The sequence below is a fragment of the Salvelinus fontinalis genome, chromosome 17 (genome assembly GCF_029448725.1).
Source record: "Salvelinus fontinalis isolate EN_2023a chromosome 17, ASM2944872v1, whole genome shotgun sequence".
In the NCBI taxonomy this organism is placed as follows: domain Eukaryota; kingdom Metazoa; phylum Chordata; class Actinopteri; order Salmoniformes; family Salmonidae; genus Salvelinus; species Salvelinus fontinalis.
This window is the reverse complement of record NC_074681.1, coordinates 46005034-46026575: the sequence shown is the minus strand read 5'-3', so window position 1 is coordinate 46026575 and position 21542 is coordinate 46005034. Positions and strand designations below refer to the sequence as shown.

Sequence of the window (21542 nt, the reverse complement as noted above, 5' to 3'; positions counted from 1 at the left end):
TGACGTGGCCTCCAACTGCTCTTAAATGCAAGTAAAACTAAATGCATGCTCTTCAACCGATCACTACCAGCACCTGCCCGCCCGTCTAGCATCACTACTCTGGACGGTTCTGACTTAGAATATGTGGACAACTACAAATACCTAGGTGTCTGGTTAGACTGTAAACTCTCCTTACAGACTCACATTAAGCATCTTCAATCCTAAATTAAATCTAGAATCGGCTTCCTATTTCGCAACAAAGCATCCTTCACTCATGCTGCCAAACATACCCTCGTAAAACTGACTATCCTACCGATCCTTGACTTCGGCGATGTCATTCACAAAATAGCCTCCAACACTGTACTCAGCAAATTGGATGTAGTCCATCACAGTGCCATCCGTTTTGTCACCAAAGCCACATATACTACCCACCACTGCGACCTGTATTCTCTCGTTGGCTGGACCTCGCTACGTATTCGTCGCCAAACCCACTGGCTCCAGGTCATCTATAAGTCTATGCGAGGTAAAGCCCCACCTTATCTCAGCTCACTGGTCACCATAGCAACACCCACCTGTAGCACGCGCTCCAGCGGGTATATTTCACTGGTCATCCCCAAAACCAACACATTCTTTGGCCGCCTTTCCTTCCAGTTCTCTGCTGCCAATGACTGGAACGAATTGCAAAAATCACTGAAGCTGGAGACTTTTCTCTCCCTCATTAACTTTAAGCATCAGCTGTCAGAGCAGCTCACCGATCACTGTACCTGTACACAGCTCATCTGTAAATAGCGCACCCAACTACCTCATCCCCATATTGTTATTTATTTTGCACCCCAGTAGCTCTACTTGCACATCATCATCTGCACATCTATCACTCCAGTGTTAATTGTAATTATTTTGCCAGTATGGTCTATTTATTGCCTTACTGCCTTACCGCCCTAGTCTTACTACATTTGCACACACTGTACATAGATTTTTCTATTGTGTTATTGATTATATGTTTGTTTATCCCATGTGTAGCTCTGTGTTGTTGTTTTTGTTGCACTGCTTTGCTTTATCTTGGCCAGGTTTCAGTTGTAAATGAGAACTTGATCTCAACTGGCCTACCTGGTTAAAGAAAGGTGTAATAAAACAATAAAATAAAAATTGTAAGTATCAATTTGATTTTCATGAACATTAACTCCTACAATGAGTGTATAAAACATTAGGAACACCTTTTTCCATGACATAGACTGACCAGGTGAATCCAGGTGAAAGCTATGATCCCTTATTGATGTCACTTGTTTTAACTTCTTGCCGCACGGATCCCTTTTACAGGATAATTTTCGTAAACAACCGCTGAATTGGCAGCGCGCCAAACTTCAATGAGTGTAGATGAAGGGGTGATGAAATGTTAAAGGATTTTTAAGCCTTGAGACAATTGAGACATGGATTGTTTTTTGTGTGCCATTCAGAGGGTGAATGGGCAAGACAAAAGATTTAAGTGCCTTTGAACAGGGTCTGGTAGTAGGTGCCAGGCGCACCTGTTTGAGCGTGTCAAGAACTGCAATGCTGCTGGGGTTTTCACGCTCAACAGTTTCCCATGTGTATCAAGAATGGTCCACCACTCAAAGGACATCCAGCCAACTTGACACAACTGTGGGAATCATTGCAGTCAACATGGGCCAGCATCCCTGTGGAACGCTTTTGACACCTTGTAGTCCATACCCCGACAAATCGAGGCTGTTCTGAGGGAAAATGGGGGTGCAACTCAATATTAGGAATGTGTTCCTAATGTTTTGTTCACTCAGTGTAATTCATTGGAGCCCACCAAATCAGGTAGCCTGACCTCATTAGGCAGTCACACAATAACCCCTAATTCTTCATCTTGTTTGGATTTTTTTCACTTACTCTCTGTCGCATTATCCTCAGGGTATTTGTCAACCTGTTTAAATACTGTATTTTCAAATACAGATGATAAGTGCACAGTGGTAATTTGTACATTATATTTTGTTTTTCAGATACAGCCTTCTGAGCTCACAAAGGGAAACAATACATTGTTGAGTCTTTATTGTTTGTGTTGTGTGCCTTTTGTCTATTGTATTTGACTTGCATTTAATTAATTACATTTCTTGTGCATACAGTATATCACCATATATTATGAACTAGATGTGTTATTCATATATAAATATAGACCATAAATAATCATGCATATTGTTAAATATATATTTTATAAGTACATATATTACATGTATATATAAAAAATATATGTCAATATATTAGGCTTTGGTCTGAGCAACATTGGGCGGAGTGAGGAGGCCGGGAATGAAGAATGGGTAGTTTCATGTTACAAAACTTAAATTAAAAATAGCGTGTGTGAGAGTCAGCCTTTTCTCAGGTAATTCTATAACGATCCACGTTTAACAAAGAAATAAAATAAAAGTTTATTGTTCACATACACAGATTTGCAGATGTTTTTGCCGGTGCAGCAAAATGCTTGTGTTTCTATTTCCAACAGTGCAATAATAATACCTAGCAATGCAAAACAATACGCACATGATCCAAAAATGTTAAATAAATAAATAAATAAAAATCAGAACGAGCAATGTCAGAGTCCGTAATATATACAATACCAGTCAAAAGTGTGGACACATCCACTCATTCAAGGGTTTTTCTTTATTTTTACTATTTTCTACATTGTAGAAAAATAGTGAAGACATCAAAACTATGAAATATCACATATGGAATCATGTAGTAAGGAAAAATGTGTTAAACAAATCCAAATATGTTTTAGATTCTTCAAAGTAGACACCCTTTGCCTCGATGACAGCTTTGCACACTCTTGGCATTCTCTCAACCAGCTTCACCTGGAATGCTTTTACAACAGTCTTGAAGGAGTTACCACATATGCTTGGCTACTTTTCCTTCAGTCTACGGTCTAACTCATCCCAAACCATCTCAATTTGGTTGAGTTCGGATGATTGCGGAGACTAGGTCATCTGATACTGAACTCCATCACTCTCCTTCTTGGTCAAATAGCCCTTACACAGCCTGGAGGTGTGTTGGGTCATTGTCCTGTTGAAAAACAAATGATAGTCCCATTAAACGCAAACCAGATGGGATGCCTTGAATTCTAAATAAATCACTGACAGTGTCACCACCAAAGCACCCCCACACCATCACACGTCCTCCTCCATGTTTCACGGTGGGAACTACACATGCGGAGATAATCCGTTCACCTACTCTGCATCTCACAAAGACACAGCGGCTGGAACTAAAAATCTCAAATTTGGACTCATCAGACCAATGGACAGATTTCCACCGGTCTAATGTCCATTGGTCTTTTTTCGTGACCAAACCAAGTCTCTTCTTCGTATCGATGTCTTTTAGTAGTGGTTTCTTTGCAGCAATTCGACCATGAAGGACTGATTCATACATTCTACTCTGAACAGTTGATGTTGAGATATGTCTGTTACTTGAACTCTATGAAGCATTTATTTCGGGTGCAACTTCTGAGGCGGGTAGCTCTAATGAACGTATCCTCTAAAGCAGTGAAGAGGCGAGTAGTAGGGAGTAGTACACAGCATTGTACGAGATATTCAGTTTCTTGGCAATTTCTCACATGGAATAGCCTTCATGTCTCAGAACAAGACTAGACTGATGAGTTTCAGAAGAAAGTTCTTTATTTCTAGCCATTTTGCACCTGTAATCGAACTCACAAATGCTTATGCTCCAGATACTCAACTAGTCTCAAGAAGGCCAGTTTTATTGTTTCTTTAACCAGCACAACAGTTGTCAGCTGTGTTAACATAATTGCAAAAGGGTTTTCTAATGATCAATTAGCCTTTTAAAATGATAAACTTGGATTAGCTAACACAACGTGCCGTTGGAACACAGGAGTGATGGTTTCTGATAATGGGCCTCTGTACGCCTATGTAGACGTTCCATAAAAAATCTGCCGTTTCCAGCTACAATAGTCATTTACAACATTAACAATGTCTACACAGTATTTCTGGTCAATTTGATGTTATTTTAATGGACAAAATTTTTGCTTTTCTTTCAAAAACAAGAACATTTCTAAGTGACCCCAAATTTTTGAACGGTAGTGTACATTTTTTAAATGGTTGATTATTTGTGTACTTGTTGACACTTTACTGCATTGTTAGGAGCTAGTAGCCTAAGCATTTCACTGCACCCCTTATAACATCTGCTAAACTGTGCTACGCGACCAATAAACTTTGATTTTGAACAAGTGTAACTATATTGGCAAAGTGAAATGTTACATGTCCACATGAGGACAGTTATATCTCATTCTAAGATCAATAGGAAAAAAATGTTTTTCCGGGAATCAAGTTTTCAATGTCGGACACATTTTAATTACCTTTCAGTGAGATTTGCTTATTTTGTATCACAAGACAAGACAACTGGACATAAATGCAGAGCTGCACCCCACTTTGGCTATTTCCTCTTTCTGTGTACATTTACTGCCTTCCAGTAATTACGAAATGCACATATCTCAAATGCCCCTGGAACACAGCAGGCTGAGCCTGATCTCTCTCATTAACTGGCACACACATGATGTGTTGCACCCTATGATACGTGCAAAGGAGCAGGCGGTTTTAGGAAATAGCTGCCGGACAAGTCATTATTTTACACCCATGGGCAACAGTCTAATGGCAAACCATTATATACCTCCAGACACAGCTGTGGTTCAGCTAAAATTGACCCCCCAAGCCCAAAATATGTCTCTAATCAAAGAGGGTGTTATATAGTTTTGCCTCCTGCTACAATCCAGGAAAATTATATTCCATTTGTGAATATATAAAAATGAGATTAAGGTTAGGGTTAGCGTTAGGGTGAGGGTAAAGTCCTGCATTTCGGTCCTTTTGTCGAAAACAATCATGTTCCGCATTTTATCAACAAATTCAAACACCACTAGTTCAGAACAAAATGTGGATTGTTCTGTTTTTCAGACATACATTCTGACCTGTCTCTTGCAGTCATGTTGCACTTCTGAAAATATATATATCATAAGGTTGTGGTAGCATAAGCCTACTGGTGATGTTAAACACTTCTCCAGTCGTTGTCGAGATCTTCTGTGCAGCGCAACTCAGTTTAATGTTTTTGCTTGATCTGTTTAAGAGTCAGCTTAGTCCTTATACTCTCTCATTACAATTCACGTATATATTAACTGTTTCTATTAATTTCTCCGGGAGTAGTTTTTCATCCACTGCAGTAGGTGGCAGCAAAACCACGACACGTGTGATAACTCTGCACTGGAACGTAAACGAAAGGTTGTTACGTAAGGACGCAAATAAAGTTACGTTAGGACGCATGTCGCCTGCTCTAGCAAAATATGTGCAAGAGTTATTGATACAACTACTTGAATATTCATCTCAATACACAGGTACTAACTGGATATATTTAATATAGGGATAATCGTTCAAAATGTATAGCTGGCTTTTTAGTTAACCAAGAAACTGTTAACTTAGCTAGCTAACGTTATCTGGCTATATTAGGGTTGCTTGACAACACAGATGGTAACCAAAACAAGCTGAAGAAGACTGCGCTGATCTGCATCAAAAATTGGTCAAGCACAAATTGGGTTGTTGTTAGCCTGCAAGAAGTGCCAAGAGAGAGATGGTAGATGACAATAGACGAGGGGACGATGAACGGGGTCCTGGAGCAGCATATCAAATGTTCGTGGTTATGGAGGACCTGCTGGACAAATTGAAGCTTCTGGATTACGAAGAGGAAGTTCTGGCAAAGCACAACATGAAAGCTCTATCCAGGTTGGCAAGTAGCAACTAGCTAGCTATTATTGATGTGCAAAGTTTCCAAAGTGATATTACAGTTCAAACTGCTAGGTATGACTGTCAAAATACATTGCAGTCAATTCTGGTAAGAGATTGTCAGTCAGGGTAATACGTTGTTCCCCCATATAGGCATTACTTTGCATCCAGTGCCTACATGCCATCAAATCCAGGGGAGCAATTCTTCATGTTTACCATAATCGCGTCTTGGCTCATCAATGCAGCAGGGAGACCCTTCGAGCAGCCTCAGGAGTATGACGACCCCAACGCCACCGTGTCCAACATTCTCTCACAGTTGAGAGCTTTTGTAAGCACAACTCAACATACTGTACACGTTGGTGTCCCCATTGTTGTCTACCGTTTTGAATTGCAGACAACAGGGGGATTTGTTTATCAACGACCTGTATTTGTTCTTTTTTCATTTCCATTGCATAATGTATCACGTGACATTGCTGTGAAACTGTAAGGACCTATACTAAGCTAGATGGTCCAACTTTAGTATAAGACATATTTCAGACATTGCATCTTTGATCAAAATATTGCTCTCTCCTGACCCAGGGAGGACTGGTAGACTTTCCTCCCTCCAAACTAAAAGCTGGTTCAGGGGAACATGTGTGCTATGTGCTGGATCGGCTGGCTGAAGAGGCTCTGAAGGAGAGAGTGTTTTCCTGGAAAAGGTAAGTTAATGTCAATGATGTATATAAATTCTGGTTTGCTGATTATTACATTTTTTTTATTTAACCTTTATTTAACTAGGCAAGTCAGTTAAGAACAAATTCTTATTTATTTCTAATGACGGCCTACCAAAAGGCAAAGGCTTCCTGCGGGGACGGGGGCTGGGATTAAAAAGTCCTCCATGGGAATTAATGTAATTCTACAGTATTTCAATTAAATGTTTCAAGAACATAATTAAATGTATTTAAGTATTTTTAGTTGTTGTAGTGGGGACAGTAACATTACTAATCTAAAAAAATTATACTTTAAGAAAGTTTTAATATATACACTACCAGTCAAAAGTTTTAGAACACCTACTCATTCAAGGGTTTTTCTTTATTTTTAGGATTTTCTACATTGTAGAATAATAGTGAAGACATCAAAACTAGGAAATAACACATGGAATTGTGTAGTAACCAAAAAAGTGTTAAACAAATCAAAATATATTTTATATTTGAGCTTCTTCAAATAGCCACCCTTTGCCTCGATGACAGCTTTGTTCACTCTTGGCATTCTCTCAACCAGCTTCATGAGGTAGTCACCTGGAATACATGTCAATTAACAGGTGTGCCTTCTTAAAAGTTAATTTGTGTAATTTCTTTCCTTCTTAATGCCTTTGAGACAATCCGTTGTATTGTGACAAGGTAGGGGGAGTATACAGAAGATAGCCCTATTTGGTAAAATACCAAGTCCATATTATGGCAAGAACAGCTCAAATAAGCAAAGAGAAACGACAGTCCATCATTATTATAAGACATGAAGGTGAGTCAATACAGAAAGTTAAGAACTTTGAAAGTTTTTTCAAATGCAGTCGCAAAAACCATCAAGCACTATGATGAAACTGGCTCTCAGGAGGACTGCCACATGAATGGAAGACCCAGAGTTACCTCTACTGCAGAGGATAAGTTCATTAGAGTTCCCAGCCTCAGAAATGGCAACCCAAAGATAATGCCTCACAGAGTTCAAGTAACAGAGATATCTAGACATCAACTGTTCAGAAGAGACTGTGTGAATCAGGCCTTCATGGTCGAATTGCTGCAACAAAACACTACTAAAGGACACCAATAAAAAGAAGAGACTTGCTTGGGCCAAGAGACACGAGCAATGGACATTAGATGGATGGAAATGTGTCCTTTGGTCTGGAGTCCAAATTGGAGATTTTTGGTTCCAACCGCCGTGTCTTTGTGAGATGCAGTGTGGGTGAAAGGATGATCTCCGCATGTGTATTTCCCACCGTGAATCAGGAGGAGGAGGTGTTATGGTGTGGGGGGGCTTTGCTGGTATCTTTGTCTGATTTTATTTAGACTTCAAAGCACACTTAACTAGCATGGCTACCACAGAATTCTGCAGTGATACGCCATCCCATCTGGTTTGTGCTTAGTGGGACATACCTCCAGGCAGTGTAAGAGCTATTTTACCAAGATGGAGAGAGATGGAGTGCTGCATCAGATGACGCTGGTTGAGAGAATGCCAAGAGTGTGCAAAGCTATAGAGGCATAGTGAAGCTATTTGAAGAATCTCAAATATAAAATATATTTTGATTTGTTTAACTTTTTTTTTTTTAGTTACTACATGATTCCATATGTGTTAGTTCATAGTTTTGATGTCTTCACTATTATTCTACAATGTAGAAGATAGTAAAAATAAAGAAAAACCCTTGAATGAGTAGGTGTTCTAAAACTTTTGACCGGTAGTGTATATTTGTATGTTAAGCTAACATAATATAATTTCAAAAGTTCGCATGAATGTATCTGTAGTAGAATACATGTGGCAAAAAACGAATGTAGACATTAATAAATTAATTTCTATTGCTTCAAAAATATTTTCTACAAAGGTGGGGGAGTGCCAAGGCGGCGGAATGGTGGCTTCAACAGTGTCCCCTATCAGTTATCTAGTTTATACAGTGCATTTGGAAAGTATTCAGAAAAAGTAATCCATCTACACACAATACCTCATAATGACAAAGAAAAACAGGTTGTTAGATTTTCTTGCAAATATCACATTTACATAATTCATTCAATAATTAATCATAATAATAATTCAGACCCTTTACTCAGTACTTTGTTGAAGCACCTTTGGGAGCAATTACAGCCTCAAGTCTTCTTGGGTATGAACTTACAAGCTTGCCACACCTGTATTTGGGGAGTTTCTCCCATTCTTCTCTGCAGACCCTCTCAAGCTCTGTGAGGTTGGATGGGGAGCGTCGCTGCACAGCTATTTTCAGGTCTCTCCAGAGATGTTCGATCGTTTTCAAGTCCGGGCTCTGGCTGGGCCACTCAAGGACATTCAAAGACTTGTTCCAAACGCACTCCTGCGTTGTCCTGGCTATGTGCATAGGGTCGTTGTCCTATTGGAAGGTGAATGTTCGCCCCAGTTTGAGGTCCTGAGCGATCTGGAACATCAAGGATCTCTCTGTACTTTGCTCTGTTCATCTTTCCCTGGATCCTGACTTGTCTCCCAGTCCCTGCTGCTGAATAACATCCCCGCAGCATGATGCTGCCACCACCGTCCTTCACTGAAGGGATGGTGCCAGGTTTCCTCCAGATGTGACGCTTGGCATTCAGGCCAAGGAGTTCAATCTTGTTTCTCATGGTCTGAGAGTCCTTTAGGTGCCTTTCGGCCAACTCCAAGCGGGCTGTCATGTGTTTTTTTACTGAGGAGTGCTGCAGAGATGGTTGTCCTTCTGGAAGGCTTTCCCATCTCTTGGTCACTTTCCTGACCTAGGCCTTTCTCCCCCGATTGCTCAGTTAATCGTGCGGCCAGCTCTAGAAAGAGTCTTGGTGGTTCCAAACTTCTTCCATTTAAGAATGATGGAGGCCACTGTGTTTTTGGGGACCTTCAATGCTGCAGAAATGTTTTGTTACCCATCCCCAGATCTTTGCCTTGACACAATCCTGTCTCGGAGCTCTACGGACAATTCCTTTTGACCTCATGCCTTGGTTTTTGCGCTGACATGCACTGTCAACTGTGGGACCTTATATAGACAGGTGTGGGCCTTTCCAAATCATGTCCAGTCAATTGATTTTACCACAGGTGGACTCCAATCAAGTTGTAGAAACATCTCAAGGGTGATCAATGGAAACAGGATGCACCTGAGCTCAATTTCGAGGCTCATAGCAAAGGGTCTGAATACTTATGTAAATAAGGTATTTTTTTTTTATTTTTTTTATATAAATGTGCAAAAATATCTAACATGTTTTTGCTTGTCATTATAGGGTATTGTGTGTAGATTGACGAGGAAAAAACTATTAAATTCATTTTAGAATAATGCTGTAACAAAATGTGGAAAAAGGGAATGGGTCTAAATACTTTCAAACTGCATTGTATATAAGTCACTGGTTAATGTATTTACATTTTACATTTAAGTCATTTAGCAGACGCTCTTATCCAGAGCGACTTACAAATTGGAAAGTTCATACATATTCATCCTGGTCCCCCCGTGGGGAATGAACCCACAACCCTGGCGTTGCAAGCGCCATGCTCTACCAACTGAGCCACACGGGACCGTGTGTATGCCTTTTGTCCCTCCACTTTTGATCTAAAATCACCATTACCCACTAATTAACTTGTCCTTTTGGCAGTTTGAAAGTGTTGGCTGTAGTAATGTATCAATATTTATCTTTTTACAAATTATATAACATAGCCAATTTCACCCCCGTTTCAAAGTCGAATGGATTTGACAGTTTTGAAGTTTCTATGGAGTGAGCTCCTCAGCTCTTCCCGCTTTGGCCATGCAGTGCGACTCGCTAAAGTGATTGCTGTACTCGTTATGAAATTATCACCTTTACCTTGTATATCTAAACATGACCATATGCACTGATTGTTTCAAGCAAAACTACCAAAACTATTGCTGATGTTGAACCTGAACAATCAAAATAAAATCTAATGTAATCCCTGATCAGCATAGGCTATAGCCAGAAAAGATTTGTCCCTGGTGGCTTAGCCTACTTTTATTCCAGTAAAACACAGTTTTCAACAGTGCATTTAATAACAGTAACCAAGCAAATTACATTGGTTGTCACTCAACTAATAAAGCCTAATATTAAGCAAGCCATTTTACAAGCCTTTCAAGAGGTCTTGCAATGTGCACGTTTTGTGCTCTTGTAGGAAGCAATCACTCCCCCATTGCTGACTACAAATGATCTATAACTGGGCTAATAACTCACTAACTAGCGAAGGATATGAACAAATGTGCGCAAGTGGCTACATGCAGCTCTCGCTTTGATATCAAAATAGGTTCACCTACTCACAACCACTCATGCTGTAAACACAGTCCAGTTCAAAGTGAATGGCACAGATCCATATATGGCAGCAGACTCATGTATGGCAATGGTCTATTTGTTTATCGGCCTACTGCAGTTCTGATTGTTCATGCAGCACTGGTCTGTGTAGAGTACAGGCTGAGTCATGCCTGTCAATGCATTATGCATTATTTTAGGCCTTCTGCCTAAAACAACATAAATTAGGCCTTATGCCTAAAACAACATATCTTGCATAGTTTGTTTTGGTATGTTCCTTTGAAAGTGGCTAATATTGCGTTGATTTGATCACAATTCCCACAGTAAAGGGAAACATTGATAGTGTTAACTAAAGGGGAAAACTATCAAATTGATTTGAAGTTGCTACTCTGCGCAGGCTGATATGTCTTCTGCGAGGCAGTCCCGGGTAGCTGCGAGCATACAGCTTAGAGGGAACATTGATTAGAACGTTAGCTAGCTACAGTGCACTGGATTTTAGCTAGCTAAAGTTCGCATAGGTAGGTATTTTTTGTCAAACTTTAGGTGCGCTCACACTGCACTTTAGACCAGAGCTAAGAGCCTCCTTAGCTCCAGGGCTAAAATCTCCCTTAGCCCAGGGCTAAGTGAGTGTTCACACTTGCACAGAACACATGTCTGTAATGTGTTCTGTGAGTTATTTTGACAAGTAAATTCATACTATTTAATCCTTCCATCTGAGGACCAAAAAACAATATACTTTCATCAGTGCAAAAACATTGGTTGGTTGCTATGTCTATCAAAAATGGTTGCTATGCAGGCTGGCTAAAGTCTTCTCACTTAGCCAACTAAAACTACAAACCCTACAGCTGGAAATGCAGCCAACGCTCCATTTTCCTCCATTTTCGTAGCTTTTCTATTGACATTTAATTGCATATATCCATGCTAATAATATTGTTGCATGATTTCGTCTGAATCAGAAAATTATTTTGTTCATAGCATTCTCTGTACAGGGGTGAGATCGAATTTCAATATTTTTGAAATATTGTTTCCGATGTTGGACAGGTAGAAGGCAAGGTTTATACAAACCATCACTGTTGGAAATCAAATGCTAAGCTAGAAGCATGAGGAAATAATGTGTTCATAAATGTGTTATTGTTTATAGCATTGGTCACGAATCAGAGATAAAATGTTGGTCACATGTTGTGTTTGTCCGTTAGCCCAGGGTTTTGGAATACAAGTGTGAATCCTTAGCCCAGGGCTAAAGTTTAGCTCAGGGTTACCAAATGCTTGCGTGAACACAGGCTAAGTTAGCCCAGGGCCAGTCTAGCCTTGGGCTAAGAACAATGTCAGTGTGAAAAGGCCTTTTACTAGCTATGGAAACATTACTCCACCAATGTCATCGTATTTCGAAGCTGTAATTTAGGCTAAATGGTCATTAGCCCCCATTAAGAATGACTGGGCACATCTCGGGGGGGGGGGGGATGAGGTCAAATCACAACATCAGTGATATTCAGGTCGGAAAGTTGGAGTTCTAGAAAGACGCCCGAGTTCCCGACTTGGAATGCCAAGTTGTATGACCATTCAAAACTATTTTTCCCAGTCGGAGATCTTTAGTCGGATATCGTTTTATTCAGAGTTCCAGGTTGTCTTGAACATACTGAAGTCGGAAGTCTGAGATTTCCAAGTTCCCAGTTGTTTTTAATGCAACATTAGTATGATTGAGAGCCTCTTGACAACATTCATAACAATGGTGTGATGTGACGTAGGTGCAACCAATGAAAAAGTTTAACATAGCTGGCCTCGGGCAATCCCTATTCCCCTGTCTTTTCCCAGACCAAACTACCCTACAGAGGAGATGGAAGAAGAGTCTGTGATGGAGGATGATGCAGAGCTGACTCTCAGTAAAGTGGAAGATGAGATGACAGTGGGTATCCCCATCGACGTGTCCCCTGATGATAGGCCTATTTGTATATATTGTACTCATCACTTTTTAAAAATATGTCTATTTAAAAAAATATAAATAAATCCCTTAATAAAGGAGGAACCAGACGACTACGAGGAAGAAAACGTCATGGATCTAGAGGCACTTAAATCAAGGACCAATCAAAGTGTGAGTTGCAGTTGCTGTAACGTTATGCTAATAGCTGGATACGAACAATGAACTGTAACGGTGTACATATTTACTGTCCCAATAAGAGTTCTGTTTGGACATTGTGGATACATTGTTACTACGCATACATTAGATGTGCTGCTGTATTGTCTTTTTCATGTGTGGTTAATACTAGGCTACATGCCGTACCCTGTCTGTAGATGTAGAAAGGCTAGTCACCAGTGGACTCAAACAAATATAAAATACATATTTACCTTTTTTTTTTTTTTTTTAGCTCTTGCTCATTCCCTCATGGTGTACATACTATCATTCCTAACGCTAACCCCTTCCCTCTCTCAGGAGACCAGACTATCTTCAAAGCCAGACAATATACTGGAATCAAACATGGACGCTGCAGAATGGAATCTAGAGGTCGAGCGGGTTCTCCCACAACTGAAGGTCACAATCAGAACGGACCACAAGGTAAAGATTGCTACAGCTGTAAATTCTGGCATTGCTCTCTCAAAATCAATGCAGGGCCGGGCAATAGTCTAAAACATGAGTGTTTGTAACAAGACTATGTCCACTACTAGGACTGGAGGATCCACGTGGACCAAATGCATCAGCACAAAGACGGGATCAAATCATCTCTCAAGGAGGCCAAGGTGGACTTTAGTCCTTTACACTTGGACTCAGTTTTCTCTGTCTAGGTTACATCACTTTGATACCATCTAGAAAGATGTTGTAAGACACATCTTGTTTAGACTAGCAACGTGGCCCTCTCACCAGACCTGGGTTCAAATGAGGGTTGGGGTCAATTCAGGACGTAAACAAATATTCCCATTCAATAATTTAAAGGGCATCCATTTTCAATAGCTTCTCAATAAACTGACATTTCTAAGCTATTTATTTCAAAAGTTGTTCCACTTTTTATATATTTTTTAAATTCAAATCACTGCCTTAATTTGATTGGCCCCAAACCTGGTTCAAATAGACAATTATTTATTTTCTTTCAAATACTTTGAGTGTTTGATTGAGACTGAAGGGAGTGCCAGGTGTGTGGGTTTGGCACTTTTGTGACGAATCCGTCGGTTCCATTATGCCAGGTAAGCTCAATCAAGCACAGCTAAAGAAAGAAAACATATGCGCTCGGTTGCGTCATGCCGTTGTTATGAACATTCGCAAGCCGCCTGGTGCCCTAAACTGGATAAAAGCCCAGTCATTCTGGGCAACGGCTAACTACTGTTTAGTCTAAATTAAACTATAGTGCGTGGAAATAAGATGCCGTTGCTAAAGTAGTAAAATATTTAGTAGGCAACAATTTTGCCAGCATTATCATGTGGAATGTGGATGGATGACAATGTTGTTATTAGCTAGCAAAATTCGTAGAAATAGCTGGAAATGCTAATGTTAGCTAGCTAAAATCTGGTGGTCTACCCTCAATCTTAGCTAGCTAACGTTATACTGCATTTAAAGTCAATCTGATGACATCAAAAGGTTTTCCCACTGATTATTTGACTCATTTTGAATGTCATTGTATTTCCAAGCCACTGTAATGCGCTTTTGATGATCTTTATCAGCGCTCATTGACGATGCATTGAATAGAATGCTTAATCGGGCATCGGTCCAAAACGAATGTTCAAAACAATATTGTGACGAAACATGCAACTCATGAATAAGCTACTTTATCTGAGTCTCACTGTCTGACAAGACTAGCACCTATCACACAGCCAACCTCCCATGTCATTCTATTACTTTACATTTAGTATGCTAGTAATGTATTATAGAGCGAAAGCTGCTATGTGTACCTATTTGGTAGGGCTACCTAGACAAGCTGCAGGAGGAGATCGGTAAGACCCTGGAGAAGGTGGGCAGCAGAGAGAAATACATCAACAACCAGCTGGAACACCTTATCCAGGACTACCGCAGCGCCCAGTCCAAACTCAGCGAGGTAAGCATCCATACAGTGGTGTAAAGTACTTAAGTAAAAAATACTTTAAATTACTACTTAAAGTAGTTTTTGGGGGTATCTGTACTTTACTTCACTATTTACAGTACCAGTCAAAAGTTTTAGAACAACTACTCATTCAAGGGTTGTTCTTTATTTTAACTATTTTCTACATTGTAGAATAATAGTAAAGATAACAAAATTATGAAATAACACGTATGGAATCACGTAGTAACCAGAAAAGTGTCAAACAAATCAAAATATATTTTATATTTGAGATTCTTCAAAGTAGCCACCATTTTGGGTTGAGGTCGGGTGATTGTGGAGGCCAGGTCATCTGATGCAGCACTCCATCACTCCTTCTTGGTCAAATAGCCCTTACACAGCCTGGAGGTGTGTTGGGTCATTGTCCTGTTGAAAAACAAATGATAGTCCCAATAAGCGCAAACCAGATGGAATGCTGTGGTAGCCATGCTGGTTAAGTGTGCCTTGAGTTCTAAATAAATTACTGACCGTGTCACCAACAAAGCACCATCACACCTCCTCCATGCTTCACGGTGGGAACCACACGTGGAGATCATCCGTTCACCTACTCTGCTTTTCACAAAGACACGGCGGTTGGAACCAAAAATCTCAAATTTAGACTCATCAGACCCAAGGACAGATTTCCAACAACGAAATTAATAACTCTAAATTAAGGATATAGGAGTACCTATTTCTTTGTTAGCCACTCAACACAGAATAGCCGCATGTGCGCACTCCCTCAAGTCGTTTAGAGAAAATATTTATATTTTATTCAGCTTTGTTCAATTGTTTTCTTCATACTATAAAATAATATAAAGTAATGCCACGGAATTATAAGCAAATATTATTCGCTAAATGAACGAGTGTAGCCGTCAGCCATTTGGCATAGGCACATCAGGACCTAACATAAGGACAACAGAGTTTGATATTTTCTTCTGAAATAGACAAAATGTTCTTCATATCATGCTTCTTTAGAGTGCTCTAAAATAAATCATGTATTTATTGTGAAGGTGTAGGCTATATACTTTTTTAAATGGCTTGTAAGACTACGTGTGGAAGCCAGGAGATGCTAAATGTGTTTATGTTAATTAACGGCAATTACCATGAGACCGACAGTTATTTGCTTGACAATCACCGGCTGACGAAATTTCATGACCGCCACAGCCCTAGTCATACCCATGGTATACGGTCTGATATGCCACTGCTTTCAGCCAATCAGCATTCACGGCTTAAACCAACCAGTTTATAAAATAGAATATCCAATACTAGTATACAGTATTTTGTTGCTGTGGTATGCGTTGGTCAGCAATGCAGAGGCACAACTAATTGGCTTATTTGGGGTGGAGGGACAAGCATACAGACATGTTGACCTTTTTGTATTCCAAGGCAAGGGAGTGCTACCAGCAGGGAAGTGGTGGAGTTACAGAGAGGACCAGAGTTCTGGCTGAGGTCAGTGACCACATCACACACAGTAAACTACAGTATGCAGGTCATTCTCGTACCATGTTCTCATAACCCTAGCCAATCATTCTCATAACATTCACGCTATTCTAAAAAAAAATATTCTCATTCACATTACGGGCATGTGGTTTTTGGACCAGTCATTCTTTCCCAATTTGTTCACGTAATTATTTTACACCAACATCATGATATAGTCCTAAATGGCCATATATGTTATATTACCTGTCTCTTATCCTCTGTAAATACGCTCATTTGCACGTCACGTCAATGATATCATGTCACCGTGTGAGACTGTGGGTCGGAGTGGGCGCCTGCCCATGTCGCCTATACCTAAATCCGCCACTGCAAATTATATATATTTTTTGTACGTTGTTTGCACACTGAAATGTGGCACGTATTAATGCCGAAATAACGTGCAAAAAATACTGCCTATCGCTTATCCTCTGTAGATACTTCTTAGTGCCATAGATGACAGATGAGTTTTGATGTCAACTATCTCAGTGCTGTCTCATTCTAACCTAGATCACAGAGGAGTTGGAGAAGGTGAAGCAGGAAATGGAGGAGAAGGGCAGCAGTATGTCTGATGGAGGTGAGTCTGTAAATGAAAACATACCAGACTAGGGAATCTACACAGCACTATAAGCTTTAAGCCCTTTCCACTGCAAGCTGGACAAAATAGTGAATATGACGCAATTCCCACATGAAAAAGTCAGAGGGGATGTCACATCCTATTGTGTTACATACGTCATTAGGTTGGGCACCTTGCTGTGGCCTGGCTGGTCTAGCAGTAATGCCACAGCCTCCGGCACACACGTCTACGGTGTCGGTATATGTTAGAATCTGGCCTACTGCCCTCTTTACCTGACGCCGCCTCTTTACCTTTCCCCACTGTCATCCTCTGTCGTTCAATATAATCGGAAAGTACCTTAAATGTATATATTTCTTAAATTGGGCACTTTGCAAACCCATGCATTTTTTTGGGGTCTTGATGGGTGAAGCAACAGTTCTTGAATTAAAATACATTATATGGTGACAGTTCTCTTTATCATTGAATCTATTGAAGAAAGGTTATAAATCAAGTTGTTAGATCATTAAAAACATGATTTATTTTGGAATCTATCCATGTGTAATGATTGTGACAAATTGTTTTGAAAATGTTTGATATTATTCGTTTTCTTACCCTTTTGAGCTTTTTGAATTATAGCCCCGGTGGTGAAAATCAAGCAGAGTCTGACCAAGCTCAAGCAGGAGATTGTTCAGATGGACATTCGGATAGGAGTGGTGGAGCACACACTACTGCAGGCCAAGCTAAAGGAGAAGTCCAACATGACTCGAGACATGCACGCCACCAATATCCCAGAGTCTGCCATCGGCGCATACTGAGATATACACAGTATGGCATTATCTATCATTAGCTTACTGAACTTTATATACCGATACATTATGCCTGTACAATTATATTATTTACATGGTATGGCACCTGCTATGAGAAGGCAAGCAGTGGATTACATCCTGACTACAGCCAATTTACCAAAGTCCTTAAATGATTCTAAACGGTCTGTTTAAGCAGACACATAGATCTGTATTGTTCTGACATCAACTGTCATATGTTTCAAATCATTTTTGATTGCATTCTAAGGCTTTGTTGGTGTGGTTGAATTAAAGTATCTCAATATTTACATACATTGGAATTATAAAAGACAGATTTGAATGCCCATATGTTTTACATGCAGGGTTAAGTTTGCTAATTGCCATATTTGTAATGGAGATAATTAAACTTGAGATTCTTTTTACAAATAAGAAGTTGTATAATTACGTGGATTTGATGAGGACGTTTATTTGGAAAGGTGAGATGAAACATGCATTCAGTCATTTGTAACTAAAAGAATTGTTCCATATAGAAAAGTGGAAATACTTACAAAGTCGGCTGAGATTGATTGCCAGCAACGTGTGCTATGTCAGGGTACATTATGAAACATGAATATAAAAATCCAAAAGTAACTTTGGAATTCATAACTTTTAAGCAGGTTTATTCAGAGGGGTTGGGTTAAATGTGGAAGACGCAAACTGTTAGGGCCTACATAAAGCTGTCCTAACAGCAGAGTCCCAACGCCTTAACACTGCTACACCTGGCTATCAGCGGAGCCTTGTCTGGCAGCGAAACAGTTTATTCAGCCTCATTTACTGCCTTTAAAAAAAACCATAGCTGATATGGCTGACACGCTTAAACAAATGTGGTTTCTACTGACAATTGAGATGTACAAGCTATGGCATAAGGGAACGACAAGCGGATAAGAGGCCATCCGTAATTTCGATTAAGACTATGAGCGAGCTAGGACAGACATAGTGTAACTATTTGTTCAGCACTTTTGAAATGTACAGCGATAGAATTCAGAACATGGGCCATCTTACAGTGTTCTCCCTGTACACCAAGTCAGAACCATAGGATAAATAAAGGAGATGGATAAGCAGGCAATGAAAGCTTTTACAATTTTCAATGATTACATTTCTCAGAAACAGGTTATAGGCTACATGTGTACCACCAAGTCAGAACAGAAGGTGAATTTAAGAGGTGAAAATAGACCAAATTATTAGGGTGATGCACATGGGCTACTAACAGCTTAATACACAACATACATGTATTACTTTCTTAGCTACAGTATACGTATCTGCCTGGTATATTACAGAATTTATGCAGCAGCATACAATACATTTTTGGACTGTGCTCACTTGAACAGGAAGGGGGCGCGGCGGTCCTTCGTGGGGAAATTTTGTCATCAAAGTCTGGCATTCTCTTGATTTACTGGGAACCCCAACAACAACAAAAAAGTTGAATCATGATGACTTCATTGATCTTCAGGTCGTAGCTCCCGAGTTCCCGATTTACAATTTCTATTTGGATGAAAGTTCAAAATGTATTTTCCCAGTCGTAGCTCATTTTTCCCGAGTTCCCAGTTGTCTTGAACTCACAAAAGTCAGATTTTGCTGTTCCGATTTAACAGTTGTTTTGAGGGTGGCACAAATCATGCTTCATTGACGGCATGGCCAACACCAATGAAAAGCTAATGATTGCTTTGCAAACCACTCATTGTGGAATTTGCGATTTCCAACTGGTTGTGTAATGTTTATGTCCAATGGCTGATGAGCACCGATACGTTTTATCTATAATTTATCTTAATTATTTATCTTCATATGACAAGGATTGAAAAGGATTTGCCAGTAGATTGTCGAGTTGATTCATGATGATGACTGCTAGCTAAGATTTTGAAAGTATGATGTTGACATGATCAGTCCAATCAAAGCTACTGTAGATATAACGTGATTTGATTCCATTTTATCTGTGTCAAATGACCTGGAGCCTTCTTGAAAGGGCACTTCTAATGTAACTCTATGGCAGCACCCAAGGGGCTAGAATTCTAGAGCTCTACCTTTTAGAATTGGAGGTGACGTAGTGTTCCCATGAGTGACAGAACACTGAGCCAATCACAGCGCAACTCTCTGTATTTTCTTCTGGCTTGCAGCACCACCACAGAAAGCACTGAGCTAGGCTGAAACACCTGCATTTTGGAGCTGCCTTACTCAGGAAAACAAAAAAGAGACCATATTTGTATGCGGCTTTATTAACTCAATGACAATGGCGGTTCTAGCTTGTATGGCTCCCTGGGCGAACCCCCCCCCTTCAGACTCCCCACCCCCAAAAAATAACACAATTCTGCACTAACTGTAATTTTTATTCAGACATTTGGAACAACACAAATAAATAATCATAACATTTAAAACTATAAATGTAAAAATAAATATCAAAAATAAGTAACAAAGACAAATAGAAACAAATTTGTGTTGATTTGGGGCACTCGAGCATCAATACATTACCCATCCCCCAACACTCAACCAAGAGTCAAGACTAAAACAATTTACCTTGGTTGTGTGCAGACTGGTTTTATATTATTCTTAACCATTTCACACAAACCAGAAAAAAATGCAACAATATGTCTGTGAAACTATATATTCACAGTATTATGAATGAATTGAGGTTTATTTGGTAGCATTTCGTAGTGTGACATTTTACTAATTGCACTAGTACTGTACAAAGTTAGAGGTGCGCTATTTGATAGATTCCCCCGCTCCCCCTACCTCGGGCTTCCAGTGGGGAGACCTGAGGTCAAACTACCCCCGCCCCTCTCCCCATGTCGTACTTCTGAGTGGGAGGCCTTCCCAGGCAGGAGCCTGCCTAGCTCACAAACTAGAATCAGGGCGCCCACTCTGACAAGATTAATTAACCCACAGTCCCACACGGTGACATGATATCATTGACGTGACGTCCAAACGAGTGATAGAAAACCCATCGCACAAATGTCACCATTCTGATTTTTTGGTGCGGGCGCCCTGGAAATCGGAGTGGTGACATTTGCACGATTGGTTTTCTATCACTCATTTGCATTAATGGTCAATTACCGTGAGACCGACAGTTATTTGCTTGACAATCACCAGCTGACAAAATTTTGTGACCCCCACAGCCCTAGTCATACCCATGGTATACGGTCTGATATGACACTGCTTTCAGCCAATCAGCATTCAAGGCTCGAAACACCCAGTTTATAAAATAGAATATCCAATACCAGTATACAGTATTTTGTTGCTGTGGTATGCGTTGGTCAGCAATGCAGAGGCACAACTAATTGGCTTATTTGGGGTGGGGGGGGACAAGCATACAGACATGTTGACCTTTTTGTATTCCAAGGCAAGGGAGTGCTACCAGCAGGGAAGTGGTGGAGTTACAGAGAGGACCAGAGTTCTGGCTGAGGTCAGTGACCACATCACACACAGTAAACTACAGTATGCAGGTCATTCTCGTACCATGTTCTCAACCCTAGCCAATCATTATCATAACATTCACGCTATTGTAAAAAAAAATATTCTCATTCACATTACGGTCATGTGGCTTTTTGGACCTGTCATTCTTTCCCAATTTGTTCACGTAATAATTTTTTCCATTGCTACTGATACTTTTACACTAACATCATGATATAGTCCGAAATGTCCATAGATGATATATTACCTATCTCTTATCCTCGGTAAATACGCTAATTTGCACGTCACGTCAATGTCACTGTGTGGGACTGTGGGTCAATTAACCTTGTCAGAGTGGGCGCCCTGGGCGGCTGCCCATGTCGCTTATACCTAAATCCGCCACAGCTAATGATATATCTTTTTTTGTACGTTGTTTGCAAACTGATATGTGGCACGTATTAATGCCAAAATAACATGCAAAAAATATATATATAATAATTAGTTTGCCTCATCTTGGGCAAATGTAG

General features: G+C 40.0%; 1 protein-coding gene across 4 annotated transcripts; it reads left to right on the top strand.

The window, feature by feature from the left end:
• Positions 1–5256: 5256 nt before the first annotated feature.
• Positions 5257–17903, top strand: ift57 (intraflagellar transport 57 homolog (Chlamydomonas)). Of its 4 annotated transcripts, none has more exons than XM_055867602.1 (11): positions 5257–5750; positions 5904–6078; positions 6330–6448; positions 12536–12630; positions 12751–12812; positions 13152–13274; positions 13385–13456; positions 14611–14742; positions 16150–16212; positions 16747–16813; positions 17429–17903. In XM_055867602.1, the coding sequence occupies exons 1-11, from the start codon at positions 5599–5601 to the stop codon at positions 17605–17607; spliced, it is 1239 nt and encodes a 412-aa protein (XP_055723577.1). In that variant the 5' UTR covers positions 5257–5598; the 3' UTR covers positions 17608–17903. The 4 variants fall into 4 exon arrangements, with proteins under 4 accessions (XP_055723577.1, XP_055723578.1, XP_055723576.1 ...); XM_055867601.1 differs by having other exon boundaries at positions 5258–5750; positions 12536–12626; positions 12741–12812; XM_055867604.1 differs by having other exon boundaries at positions 5258–5750; positions 12536–12626; positions 12741–12812; positions 17414–17498.
• Positions 17904–21542: the final 3639 nt, after the last annotated feature.